This window comes from Cydia amplana, chromosome 15 (genome assembly GCF_948474715.1).
Source record: "Cydia amplana chromosome 15, ilCydAmpl1.1, whole genome shotgun sequence".
Classification (NCBI taxonomy): domain Eukaryota; kingdom Metazoa; phylum Arthropoda; class Insecta; order Lepidoptera; family Tortricidae; genus Cydia; species Cydia amplana.
Window position 1 is genome coordinate 15,906,826 of NC_086083.1, and position 14,539 is coordinate 15,921,364.

The 14,539-nt window shown below is 39.0% G+C and overlaps 2 protein-coding genes across 2 annotated transcripts in view; one reads left to right on the forward strand and one right to left on the reverse strand.

The window, feature by feature from the left end:
* Window positions 1–14,539, forward strand: part of LOC134654661 (zinc finger BED domain-containing protein 4-like) — a 1,082,235-nt gene that overhangs the window by 360,619 nt on the left and 707,077 nt on the right. The gene's annotated exons all lie outside the window — the stretch shown is intronic.
* On the reverse strand, window positions 11,847–13,503 carry LOC134654468 (uncharacterized). Its single transcript, XM_063509909.1, has 2 exons — window positions 13,422–13,503; window positions 11,847–12,556 (listed from the first exon to the last, which is right to left on the reverse strand). Exons 1-2 carry the CDS (start codon window positions 13,501–13,503, stop codon window positions 11,847–11,849), a joined length of 792 nt encoding a protein of 263 aa, XP_063365979.1.

Below are 14,539 nucleotides of genomic sequence, written 5' to 3' on the forward strand. Positions count from 1 at the left end.
ACTAGAAATTAAATCATTTTGAATCCGATTTGATAAACCCGTAAAAGAGCTAGTCGAATTTTGCAGGTGGTTTTCTAAAACGCCGTCGTATTTAGCCAGCAATTCTACCATCTCTAAATAATTACCCTTATTAACCGATGATTCGGATTCGTCATGTCCGTGAAATGGAAGCTCCTGCTTTCCCAGGAAGCAAACAATGTCAATGAGCCGCTGAAAAATATTTCGATTTCGATCGACTTTCGCGTTATGTCTATCGATGTCAATTTGTATCTGAGCATTTAATCGCGTCTCAATACGGTTTTTCCCAAACGTGTGAAATTGAAGAGAAGCTTCTAGGTGTTTGTCTGATTGCTCATGTTTTTTTAGTGCCGTAGACAAATTATGCAGATCGACATAGCCGGCGTCATTCCATACTGTTTTAATGTTTGAAAACAATAGGCAAGGGAAGCAGAACAAGCGGCCGCTATGGGCGCAACCCGTGAGCCAATAATACGAATCATATTGTTTGGTATTGAACTTACGATTGACTTTGCCACTTGTTTGTGTTAAGTTCTGCAATTCCGGTGTACACCGGCCCTTTTCAATTACCTCTTTCTTTTTGCTAAAACAAAAAGCTTTGAAATTTTTTATTTTATTTTTAATAATTTGTACACACACACCCACCGTACAACGTTCACAATTTAAAATATCCATATTTTCACTATAATCACAATTATTCTAATTGCCGGTCACTGTTTACACTGTTATCTCACCAAAACAAACAAACAATGGCAGCCGAATAAAAAATGTAAATAAACTTGCCAAAATACACTAAACGAATAAAAAAGTAGTCTCGTATTTGTACTAAGTTACCATAAGATAGTCACTTAATAATGCATCGCATCGGAACTATTCGGAAATCTTCGGCCGTCATCGTTAAGGATTCGAACGATAGGCTCTGCCTAAGAGCGTCTAAATGTGTGCGTTACTTCTATCATTGTGTGCTTGTATTTATAGGAAGGCCCACTACACTGTAACCGTGTAACGACGATACACAAACATGCACACATAGAAAGGTTCAGACAGAAATGTTTTCTGTCTTTGCCGTGCAAAGCGGCAGGCGCGCAGCGGCGCTAGTGCCGCGTGGCCCGCGTGGTGTTGCGTAGAATTATAGGTGACGACAATGTTTAATGTTTAACCTGACACCGGTAGATGGAGCGCTTATTAATTTTTAGAATGTTTTATAGATTACAGATACGATCAAGTATAAATTAAATTAAGTAGTTTAAAAGGATAGATCGGAATTATAGTAGGGTAGGCAGTGCCTTTTTGCCTTTATGAAGCGCACGCCACTGTTGGCTTACAGAAAACGATCAGTTCGATCAGATCATGTTTTGATAACAGTAATTTGAGACTTTTTGCTGTAATCTGTAGCTTAATAATGGGCCCATTCCTAACCCAATCTGATCTGAAAAAATAACAGTGACTGCTTTAGGGGGCTGTGTAACCACTGGTACAGCTGGCTGAGAAGTGTTGAGGGCCACATCGGCTTGAATAACCTTTGCTGGTGGCATTTGGCCACAATTACAAATATTTCCATTCAGTAATGACTTGCATCGCTCCTCTAAATTTTGGTTTTCCAGCAGTAATTTATTGAAAGCCTTGATGTGCTCCTCAACTTGTTTATTCGTGGTTTCATACATGGCGGTTATTACCAGAAGCTCATCTTTTAATAACCTATTTATATCGGCATGTAATTTCTGGAAATTTGATTCCTTAATTTCAAGCTCCGAATGACAATTTTGAACCCTGTTTTTCATAACTGATATTTGCATGTTTTAATTTACTGTATTTTTTAATGCATGCCTGGCCTTTGATAAGCTTCTGAGTTCTCCTTATATACCTATTAATCTTAATATACTTTTTTAACTTATTGCTACTATTAAAAAATACTAAATTTCTAGAGTCCTTACTAATTTGATTTTCGCCGCTTGCCAACTCTTGGTACACATTTTGTAGTTCCGAAGCATCGTAGTGCTCCCGCTCTCTCCTAAACAAATTAAGTTCATCATTAGCCGCACCCAGTTCCTCTTCCAGATGTGTGATGCGGGTTAAGGGTTAAAGCCACTTCATGTGTAGAAGCGCACTGATTGAAGGAGTCTACTGCCTCTTGCAAACGGTCCACTTCACCGCGGGCATCAGTCAACTGCACATCATTGTCTGCCAGGTCCCTTCTTAACTCTGAATTTGTTCGACCAATTTCTTGAACTGCAGTTCGCTTTCCTCCCTATCCTGCAGCAACTGCTTGGACAAGGCCCTCGACTCCTGTAGATCTTATGTAGCAGTCTTCAGTTGCATCTCTAGTTGGCGCGCAGTTGCCTTGCGAGTGTTAGCAGCGCCTTTGGTGGTCATTGTCACTTGTCACGATTTCTTAATGTTGTAGTAACATCACCCACATTTTCCTCTGATATTGGCGTGAACATTTCGTATAACATAGATTTTTTTGATTTTCGCATCCCACTTTGATCAAATAATGACATTGATATGGAGATAGCTCATATTTTAAGAAATCCTTTAGTTCTGCTTGAGTCCTTTTAATAAACGATATACACTTGAAAATTAGATCCGGTTCTATTGTGACAACTTCACTTTCTATGTCTACAGCAGAAGAAACTGTCGCAAGAGACTTGACGATATTTTTTCTTAAAAAATTTATTTGTCCGTAGGTGGTCCCATCTGGAACAGTCATCATTGTTTGACCAATCGTTTTTGCTTTGTTGGGATTTAAATACTCGTACATGCCCATACCATGCTAACCTACTACTCCTCATCTTTTCCGTTACCGGTGCTACTTTCAAACTTCCTCTTATATACTCATTCTTAATCCGATCCTTTCTCGTCACTCCACACGTCCATCTCAACATTCTCATTTCCGCTGCGTGCACTCTTCTTTCATCCGCCACTTTCGTCACCCAGCATTCTGATCCATACATTACAGTGTAGGTAGACCTACCGCCACATTTAACTTGTCGGTTACTCCTGCTTCCGACCTGACGTGAGTACTGGCTCTGTCATACATCGCCTGAATAAGCCGCACATACTTCTCTGGCATTCCTTTCTCTCTCATAATTAATACATAAATAAATATATATTTATATACATACATACATACACAGCGGCACATTAAGGTAGAGATAAGTAGGTAATGATTTTTAAGTAGGGTTTTAAAGCTTTGAAGCTATGAAGAATTTTTGTACACCTAATATCTAACGGCAGGTTGTTCCACAGCCGAACAGCTCGAAAAGTGTTATTGGTTATTTTAGCATTAGAAAAAGACCCTTTCAAGATTTTGTAGTGCTTTGTTGTGAGCATCTATTACGTTGTTTGTCTTTCCGAATCTATTTTTAAGAATTAGAGTATAGCAATCTCATAATTCTGATTGGTTGTTTTCAAACCTTCAATAGCTTGGAGTGCTGGACCCTCTAACGACCCTATCAGGTGTTAGGTATGGGTGAGGTAAACAAGGTTCACTTATAAAACGTCTTGAAATTGCCCCAATTTCGAAACTGTATGCCTATTTACTTTTGCTCTCTGACACTGCACGCACGCTCTTGCCCATGTGCCTACATCTTTATTCATGCCTGGCCAAAAATATCTCTGAGCTACCATCTTGCGTGTGGTCCTAATTCCCGGATGACTAATGTGATGAATGGCCTCGAACGCTATCTTCCTGAATTTTTCCGGTAAATACGGTCCTGCGGGCTCAGCACGGTTCCATTTTTATCCACTATCACTATGCCCGTCACTTTCGCACTTACATACTTGTTAGAACGTGACAGGCATGGTGATAAATGATAAAAATGCGACCGTGCTACTAGGGCAGCATTCTCACCTGTACGGATATGATGGTCGTTCTTGTCTACGTGACAGCGTGATAAAACGGTGTCCGTCACTTTCTTTCCCACGGTGTTAAACAGTGACAGTTATTTTATCACGTGGATAAAGATGGATAAAGCTATCCATAATAGGCTGGCTGATATTTCGCAATATACCTTCGTATTCGAGTTTGGCATACCTAACAATTTATATTTCGCTCGGTCCGCTGTAAACAAGTCCGCAAACTGCTTATCGGTTTCCTGTGCTTGCGCAACTTCTTCGAAATCGATGCCTACAGTACAGGTATGTACATGTAGAATACAATAAAAAAGTAATGTTTTGGTATAAATACTATAAATATAGCAAGAATTGCGGTTGTAACTCAATTTTTCGTAATTTTTTGTAGTAAAACACTAAAACCGGATTTCAGCCGAAGCATAATCCGAAAATCCGGATTTTGTTAAGTATGTCCGGATTTGCAATCACTATACAGGGCAAGCTATTGTTTCTACACGTAAAAGCGCGTAAAAATGCAACTATATTCTGTGAACCGCTAATGTGTTCTATCTCGCTCGTAAATTCGCCGATGTATATTAGCTGTCTCGCTCGTTGTGGCATCTATTTTGCTGAACCTACTTTTGTTAACGCTACTATAAGAGGCTTATGGTCCGTATACACTATCAATCTCCTGCCCTCTACCATATTTCTGTAATATGCTATAGACATGTAAATTGCGGTTAACTGTCTGTCATACGTACTAAAGGTTGAACACGCCAAAACTGGGGCACACAAAATGTAGTACAAAATTATAATAAAAGTGAAAAAGTATATTATGTTTTACACATTTAATAGCATATTTAACGCTGTTTAAAATAACATTCCATATTTTAGATTTGGTCTACACAGTAAGCCATTTTTCTAACTTTCCTACGTACACGGCTCATAAGACTTTGCACCATGTTAATAGAACACTGTCTTGACGCCCATGTCCACATCTTTTGTAGTTCAGGGACCGATTTTACTCCGCCACCTTTCTTTTTTAAAATTCCCTTCATAATACTCCAGTACTCTTCAACGGGCCGCAGTTCCGGACTATTTGGGGGGTTGCACACTTTTGGTACCACCACGATCCCATTTGCAGCATACCATTCCATCACTGGTTTTGAGTAGTGGCAACTGGCTAAATCTGGCCAAAACAAAGGTGGTGAGTCATGCTTTCTTATGAAAGGTAGCAAACGTTTCTGCAAACACTCTTTTCTATAAATATCGCCGTTTATTGTCCCGGTAGTAATAAACGGCCGACTTCTTTTCCCACAGCTACATATTGCTTGCCAAAGCAGGTACTTTTTTGGAAATTTCGAACGTTTTTTTAATTTACACTCTTCAGGGGCGTCTACTCTACTTAGGCTGGTATAGAACTCTTGCCCAGGAATTTGTTTAAAGTCACCTTTTATGTATGTTTCGTCGTCCATGACGACGCATGCAAATTTGGTTATGAAATTCTCATAAAGTTTTCGAGACCGTTTCTTCGCGGATGAGTTCTGTTTCGAGTCTCGATCTGGTGCTGCCTGGGCCTTATAACTCCTTAGGCCAGCCCTACGTTTCACTTTTTGAACATAGGACTGAGACATTTTAACTTTTTTAGCAACATCGCGAGACGAAATCTTAGGATTTGAGGCAAACATGTTCACCACCTTCTCGTCCTTTTTTTTATTCTTGACACCCTGCACGCCTCCACTTCCTGGCTTCCGATCTATTGTTAGGTGCGCACGGAACTTTTTTAATACGCGACAAACCGTAGATTGAGGACATTTCAGTCGTTTCGCGATATCTCTGTAGCTCAGTAATGAATTTTCTACGTATTCGTGCAAAATTCGCTCGCGTTGTTGATGTTGTTTGCTCGACATTTTGACAACGAATAAACATAATTTAAAAAAACTTGATAACATTATAGGCCAGTGTCTTGTGACCAAGTAGGTGCCATAAAAGTTTGTATATCTCTATTATTTGCATAGCAATAGTCGATTGTACATGCCCCAGTTTTGGCGTGTTCAACCTTTATATTATCTGAGTACCCATATCACAAGCCTTCTTTAGCTTACCGTGGGACTTAGTCAATTTGTGTAAGATTGTCCGTATAATATTTATTTTATTTTCATTACAAATAGTACTACATACTAGTTTCTGCTGTTGACTATGTACAAATGTGTCCATTATAAAAATAAGCTAGGATAGTAATAAAGTAAACAGACTTACTCTTGTTTTATGGCGGTTCGCTCTTGTTGTGTTTGTGGGAACACAACCCATTTATCGCTGATGCTTTGGCAGTTCAATGCGTCGGTCACCTGACGAATACAATGGCTCGTTGTACGTTGAGTCAAGTGCTGGGTTAGACCCACAATCCTTTGATCAGAGGCCGTGGCGTAAAAGCTTAGCGCACATAAAACCTAAGAAACAAAAGATACTCGTTTCACTCATAAAGATAATGAATACTTAGTGTACACAAGATTATACAAAGACAGTAAGTACTACCTTTATTTCCAAAGGGATTTCACACGTGCCACGAAGTCTGGTCTGGGTACGCAGGTCTAAACACAGTTCTTTGAACACAGATTTGCTGAGCCGGAATTGTTGAATGAACAACAATTCGGGCATCTTCTCAACTCTTTCGAGCCGGAGGCGACTTTGCAGACGGCGCCTGCGTCTCCGCGAAACTTCTGCGTTATGCGCTGCCCACAATATTCTTAAAGTGTGCATTTTTACTACACAATAAACCTTTTTCTGTACTTCGCTAAGTTATCTGCACCGGGTTAGCTCGCGCTTCTTATCGATACCTACGAGTCGATAACGATTCGATTTCGCTTGTCAAAAGTGTCACTTGGCTAGACAATGTATGGCAGATATCCACTTCCGGCAACGAAAGTTTTGCGTTTCGTTCCAACATTGTAATTTGCCTAGGATTTTTGTATTCGTTAATATTTTTCGACTGACTCATCTACGGTACCTGTCATTCCCATACATTTTTTATCGATTCGTTAGCGATATCTTTTTTCGAAATGCGTTTTGGCTAGGCCCCCTGGTTCGTTAGATGGGCGAAGAATAGAAAGCAGTCTTGATGGTCACAGTGTATATTTTATTAATTAAAAGCACATAAGGTGAAATGTGATGTAGGTACACATCAGTTTCAATTTTGATTGTTGGCAGCTTGGCCTTATAGTTGTTTTGGCAAGACGACGCAGGTGCGTCAGACGAAGGCGAGGATTTGCTCTTAATTGCCTCATTGAGGATTGTAAGGATGTGATAATACTCATGATACTTTTTGTCTCATAGTCTGTCGCGGTCGGCAAATTGTGTTGGCCCTTCATTGCGCTATATAAATGAAACTAGGAATTAAAATTATGTAGGTACCTACCATATTTTATGAAGAATGGAAGAGAAGAGAGCGATGGTCGCGACCATGACTAGGATCGAAATTAATGAGATGTACTTACGCCGTCTATTGTTTTAACCCTGGAGAGTGCAACGTAAGCCTGCCCTCTGCTTTTTTTTTAGCATTAGAATTGAAAAACGCTTTTTAAAAATCAGTAACTACATACTCATACTCATTTATTTATAATATTATTACATATTACACGTCACAATTTACACCGTCGTCGTCGTACCTATTATTTATGAAAGCAGAAGAATATAAATGATCGTATTAGATTTATAATTGTTACATATTTGCTGTGACTTATTTTTAAAACGTATTTTTCAATTAAAAGACACATCAAGATTGTTTACTTTTTATCTAATTCTAATGCTAAAAAAAACCGGCCAAGTGCGAGTCGGACTCGCGCACGGAGGGTTCCGCACCATCAACAAAAAATAGAGCAAAACAAGCAAAAAAAACGGTCACCCATCCAAGTACTGACCCCGCCCGACGTTACTTAACTTCAGTCAAAAGTCACGTTTGTTGTATGGGAGCCCCATTTAAATCTTTATTTTATTCTGTTTTTAGTATTTGTTGTTATAGCGGCAACAGAAATACATCATCTGTGAAAATTTCAACTGTCTAGCTATCACGGTTCGTGAGATACAGCCTGGTGACAGACGGACGGACGGACAGCGGAGTCTTAGTAATAGGGTCCCGTTTTTACCCTTTGGGTACGGAACCCTAAAAACGAACTATAATGAAGTACCAATGTCGAGAAGAGCGCTGTCAAGGCTAAGGCCTTTTGATTTATGAATAGTGATAGCATATGCTAAGCAAATAGGAAATTGCTCTCGGTGAACATATGCATTATTAAATATCTGGAACTTAGTCTTAACACGTTCTAACTCGTATATTAAATTATGGTTAAATTTGATGGTAATTTTACGCGCATTATTATTATCATGCCGCGATCAGAAAGGGATTAGAAATAACAGATTTCCATACACTTACGTCAAAATCAATATGGATTGACAGCTATCTCAATCCCTTTCTAATCGCGATTCAGTAATACTGTTATCCACATACCAATATTTTTTTTCTAATGTTCCGTTTACCAGGCCCTTACATCGATGTTTCTGCGCAACATTATCCGTGCACCTATTTTTATCGTGATAAAAAAAATTTAAACCAGCGGTTAAGGATGAATCATCCTCGTTCTTTTTCAGTACTTCCTTCACATTTTGTTTAAATTCATTAAAATCGTGGGCGTCTATTTCATCTATCGAGTGCAATTTAATTTCTGGTTGATGCATACTTTCCAACATTGCATTATTAAATTGGAAACACATTCTTAGTAGGAAATAAACAAACAGTAGGTATTATCGGGCATCAATTTAAAATAATTTATGTCTTTCTTTTAGCCGCTCAATTTTTCAAAGGCCATGTGTATGTGTCGTATGATGGTCGTATGTGTAAAACTAGCAGCGCGCTTTCTGGTTGGCTGCAGTTCTTGCCTTTCCTTGACTTATGACTTTCTGTTATGTTGGCGCATTATAGATGCAGGGCTGGTTCATCGTTGGCCCGCAATCTCCGTTTCCTCCTTCGTTACAATTCAAACATGTCGAATGGACTATTCCATAACAGTGGGCCTAGTTTTTTTTTCACAGATTTGTGTAAGAAGTAATTGAAAATAAATAAACCATCACGGCTTGTGAGTTATAACAAAATAGGACGCGGAAGGCAGAAAAGACCCAAAGGACTGATAGGTATTTTAGCTTTAAAAGAAATTAACCCTAAGGGAACGCGGTTTCGGCCAATTACTTATAATAAAAAAAATAATAATAGGTAGGTAATCTAGGTAGGAATTTTAGACAATTCCCCCTTACTACCTCCAGACAGTCCAGACCATGAGCATTGACAGAGAAAACCGTTTGCGAAAACTGTATCTACAAGTTTGTATGCGCATATTCTGCCACTACCGACTGAACATGAGCATAATAGGTAATGGTAACCTGTTGATTAATTTCTTTTTATAGGATTTATCGGCAAGATTATTTTCCAATATCTCCATTTGCTGCTGGTTTTCAATGGGTCTTATCATAAATCTCTCGTTTTCTGCTGAGTCTAGTTGGTCTTGCAATAACGTCACATTTACTGGTCTTTCCTTTTCTTGAGAAATTGAGGCGTTTGTTTCCTCCAACTTATGTGCAATTTTCCATTACTACATTTGATTGCGTTCGAGCACCAAACTACCTTGGCAGAAATGAGTGCCTTTCATCCCTTGGTTAACAATCTACTATTAAAGTGAAAACGACACAGATATTTAGCATTAGTCACGTTAATCGTATCGCGTCGGTTGCCGGACTGCGCGGGAGCGGCGGGAACGTATCTGAGCCTCTACCATCAGTTGCCAGAGTTGAGAGTATTTCTCGCTTACTTTCAGTGGATAAACGCGCCGTATGTCACGTTTTACGTTTCTTTACGGTCTAATGTGCCTAACTTCACTCCACTCCAAACGATGCTGTCCCTTTCTAAGTATACTAAAAAACAGAGCAGAGTTATATCGGAGTTTTGTACAGCGCCTCTAGGTTTCACCTAAAGAACTAAATTGATACATTTTCTCATAGTCGATTTAGACTCTCGCGCGAGCCACGAGACGTGAGTGTTACGCGCTGGCCACGACTTTGGTCTTAAGCGACCTGCCGTGCGTCCGGCGGCGCGGAATTCAGTGGGCCTACCGCGAACCACGTTCGACGTGCTGCCTCTCTGTCGCACTTGTAAATTCGTACGTAAGTGTGACAGGGAGGCAACACGTCGAACGTGGTTCGCGGTAGGCCCTCTGAGCGGGGCGGCGAGCAGGCCACGTACTTCGCAGTAGCCGCGGCGACTTCGAGCGGATGGGACGTACTCGGGTGGCTCAAAATGTCTTTTTCAAAAGTGGCCCTTCAATGCCTCGAAAGCAGCTCCTATTTCATGGGAGACATTTTAAATATGAGAGAAGGTGTGCACGTAACGAATAGACGACGTTATACGTTGGGCGAATTCCGGGCATTATACCAAGAATACCGACAGCATCCACAAAAGTTTTACGAATACACACGAATGAGTGTGGAAACTTTTGATTACCTGTTACAACACTTGGACGAGCATCTACCGAAATCCAAACTCACGTCAAACAGAGTTTTGACAAATTCACAAAAGCTGTTTCTCACATTGAGGTAAGTGAAAGCCAAACTATAAATGATATGTACGTCTTTTATTACCCTTTTTTTGGATATCAAAGTACTTATTAACATAAATATCTGCTAATATTACCTAATCGTATAATCACAGTCGTTCATAATCAGACTTTTTTTAACTTAAACATCACAGCCAGTGATTTCTGCTAATATTATTTGTATAATCACAGTCGTTCATAATCAGATTTTTTTTTTAACTTAATCATCACATGATTTCTGCTAATATTCATTTTATAATCACAGTCGTTCATAATCAGACATAATTTTTCTAACTTAATCAGCACAACCAGTAGAGTTAACATACATGTATACAGGGTGAAATTTTAGTCACCGTTCAAACTCTGAAACATGCTCAGATAGGTCGTAAAGTAAGTAACTTAACTTTTATGTGTAATGTAACTTTTACTATGGGGTCAACCCAAAAATCGCGAAAAAAAATAAGTTGTTCCATAAAAATCGTCGACTTATGACTTCCCGAAATTTATGGAACAGCTGATTTTGTTTTCGAGATTTCAAGGTTGGTCCCATAGTAAAAGTTGTTCCTTATGACCTATCTGCATACCCCATAAAGTTTTAATGGTGAATAAAATTTCACCCTGTATTATTGTAACAACGCCTATAATTTTTAAAACAACTTATTCCAATTCTTTATCATTTTACCATCGCACAAAGTATAAAGGAGGTAGTCCACCCGGCGAAGCGTAGAGGGGCGAGATTTGAAGTTTGTATGGCAAATGCTGAATAATCTCGGAAATGACTCTGCCTGTGCCGTACAAATTTCAAGTCTCGCCCCTCCATGCCTCGCCGGTGGACAAGCACCTCCATGTATCATAATCATTAATAACAGTCAGTATAATATTTAAATACTAGGTAAAGGTGAGGTGGGGTAAGAAAAATATAATTAATTCTACCCGGGCAAGACTAACAATTGGAAAAGACCATACAAGCGTTTGTTTTGCCCGACTGTTTGTCCTACTACACCTGACCTTATATGTAAATGTTTTATTAACTTAATCATCACAGTTATTACCGTATCATCATTAGTTTAGCATTACAATGGACTACACTAAGTGTAATTATAGTAGTAAACTTAATCGAAACAAGTCATTTAATGTTCGTAAGTACCTACTCAGATGAGGTAGGGTAAGATAAAAGTTATTTGTTTTACAAAGAAACGAAGTTATTATTTAATCCTCGTGCCAATATTGAAATCCGAGCAAGCTAAATATACCAGAGTTTGACCATGAGAGCAGCGAGTGGTTCAAAAATTAGAATCTTAAGCATTATTGTGAGGCAAGGGTTTTTGTTCGTCATATTTTTTATAGTTTTATTAGTTACTAATATTCACTGTTTCTATCATTATATTCATTACGATTGAAAGTAGTAAAAGATGAAGTCGGTTGCGTATAGTAGCCACGGTGGGAATAGGGATCTTCAGACATAACCATTTCCTCCATCAAAGCCTGGTTGATTTTGTTCCTAACACGCATTTTTTGAATGGGATTTAATTTTCGCATTTCAGGTAAGATGCTCATAAGATAAAAATAGTCCTCAGTTTTCTCTATATCAGGAGTATTTTGATGAGTAGTATTATTTTTGGCAACTTCGTCTTCCAATATTTTCAGTTTCTTCTTTTCAATTTCTAAGTACTCGATTCGTATGTCATTTGCCTTAGTTCGTTTCCTAGAAGGCAGTGGGGTATCTGCTTGCGTTGATCGTGGAGACGATACGTTTCGTGGGCTAGGTGACTGCGATCTGGATGGTGTCGGAGATACGTTTTCTGCCCGAGGTGATGTTAAAAGTGAAGACGGGGATTGTACTTCAGATGACACAGAAACATCCAATTCTTCGTCTTCGTTTTCCACTAGATTCGAATCTCCTTCCGCGGGAATCATATCATCCTTCAAAAAAGACATTTGGTTAAAATGCTTCCATGGTGACGTGTCGTCGCCAGTACCCGGGTCCCCTGAACGCGAAGTTGATAGTTTTTTCAATTCTTTTCGATAATTATCTTTAAGGTTTTTCCACTTTCTCTTTATTTGTTCAACTGCAACAAAAAGTTATCTAGTTTAAAAATCGCAAATTAGAAAAAGGGATCTTAACGAGAGGTGAACATATCATTATTTATTTATTTATCATTATATAAATATGAATAGTAATGTTCCCTGGTGAACTTTTTATACTAACTACAACCCTACTCACTATAGAGGAGTGATAATTGTTAAAGAACCCCCATGATGCTCGAGTAGTGATTAACTCTTCCCAAATTAAAGCCCCTGTCTCAAGACTATTGATGGTGTCAACCTTCCATATCGAAACTGTACTAGAGATCTGATCCGTATTTATTTTAAGTACTCTATCACAGTCAGGTGGTGAAGGATAAGTGTGGAAGGTTAAACTGGTATTTTCTCTAAATTTGAAGTGTCTCTCCAATGGGTGATGAAATGTGTCATTTTTAAACACAGGAATGATTTTTTTTTTTTTACAATACCTAGAAAGTTGCATGATAGAAGTTCATGACTTGTTGATCCTGGGTACTTACTCCACTTATTTCCACCCTGATGATTTTTCAATAGGTAACGACTTCTGCTTAGAAAAAAGTAGATTTTCCAATTCTTTCTCACTTTGATTGGCAAGCTTTCTAGCAAACCTGATAATGGCGGGGGATAAGGTTATCAATGTAATCACTCCTGTTATAATTGATATGCATGTATGGATTCCTAATGTAGTCCACCAGCTGTTAGGGGGATGTAGAGTGTTCTCATCAGGTGCCTGTGATGTCATATAAAATAAACGTTCTTGAGAGCTCAATGCCAACTCAGAGGATGAGTACAAAGCCTGTCCAGCAAATGCGGAAGCTTGCTGAACCATTTCCAAACTGGCTGGAGTAACTTCAGATATAATGACTTTACCTGATATCGGATCAAGTCCTGTGTTATTCGGACCCGGCAACCATGTAGCAACAGATGAAAAATGAGTTGTGACAGGCTCCATGAAGAGTACACCAGTGACAGGCTCAGCCCATCGGGTTGAATTGGTGAATGACGACACAACTTTGAACATACCCTTCTCAATCACAACAGGGTTGGTTAAAAACCAAGATGTTACACTTGGGGCCGTACTTTGGATACTAAAAACTCCTGCATGAACATCTGCAACATTATAGATGGTTCCTGAAAAATAAAAAGCTATTTTACGAGGTAAATCAGGGGGTGTCAACAGAAACCATTTATTAAACATTTGCTGGCAGATGCTCAGCTGAAGGGTGGAAAAACCTGTATTTAACTGTTTTATAACATACTGTGTTTCATATCTCAATTGTGCATAATCAGTTGAAGGTTTTAGGGTTTCTGAAAATTCCCAATTGACAATGGATCTCTTCCCCCTGATATTAGTCGCTAAGAAACTCTCATAGCGTTCCAAGAAATAATCCACCGGTGGAGAACGTTTACCCCTATGTCGGATAGGGTAATGTGTAACAAACTCTATAAAAGATTCATACCCTGGGATATGGAGAGAGATTAAATACCCTCCTAGTGTTTTCAAAATCTGGTATGGTTTCCCCTGGAATGTACAATTGAGATCATAGGGCTGAGGGGTTAAATCAAATTGAAGTGAGATGGAAGGTATAGAAATTACCCAATTTTTGTTCTCTGTCTGTGATATGACTGCAGCACGGTTCTCATAGATTTTAAATGGGCATCTATCATCATGAGGGTTTCCATTAACATACAAATACCGGCTACCGTCAAAGTATGTTTGTGGTGTAATCTGAATCCAGTTGCCGGGAGGACTACTAATTCTACCATCATAAGAACGAGAGATTCTGATATGATTTCCATATGTCATTGTGTACTGCTTTTCTCTATCATACTTGCAGTAACTCCAACAGTATTTGGCATATGTATCTTTGTCTTCCAATTCGTTGACATCACCCAAGGCCTGGTTAAATACCTTTTGAATATGAAATATGAAGTTGGAGGAGGCCTTCACCCAAAGAGGGGTTCACCACTAAATACAGGACAACTAA

Excerpts from the sequence above, each read along its gene's own strand:
- LOC134654468 (XM_063509909.1), bottom strand. The coding sequence starts at position 13,503 with ATGGAGCCTGTCACAACTCATTTTTCATCTGTTGCTACATGGTTGCCG. Across the intron at positions 12,557-13,421 it reads AGGACTTGATCCGATATCAG|TTGAACAAATAAAGAGAAAG; the intron begins GTAAAGTCATTA and ends TTTTTGTTGCAG.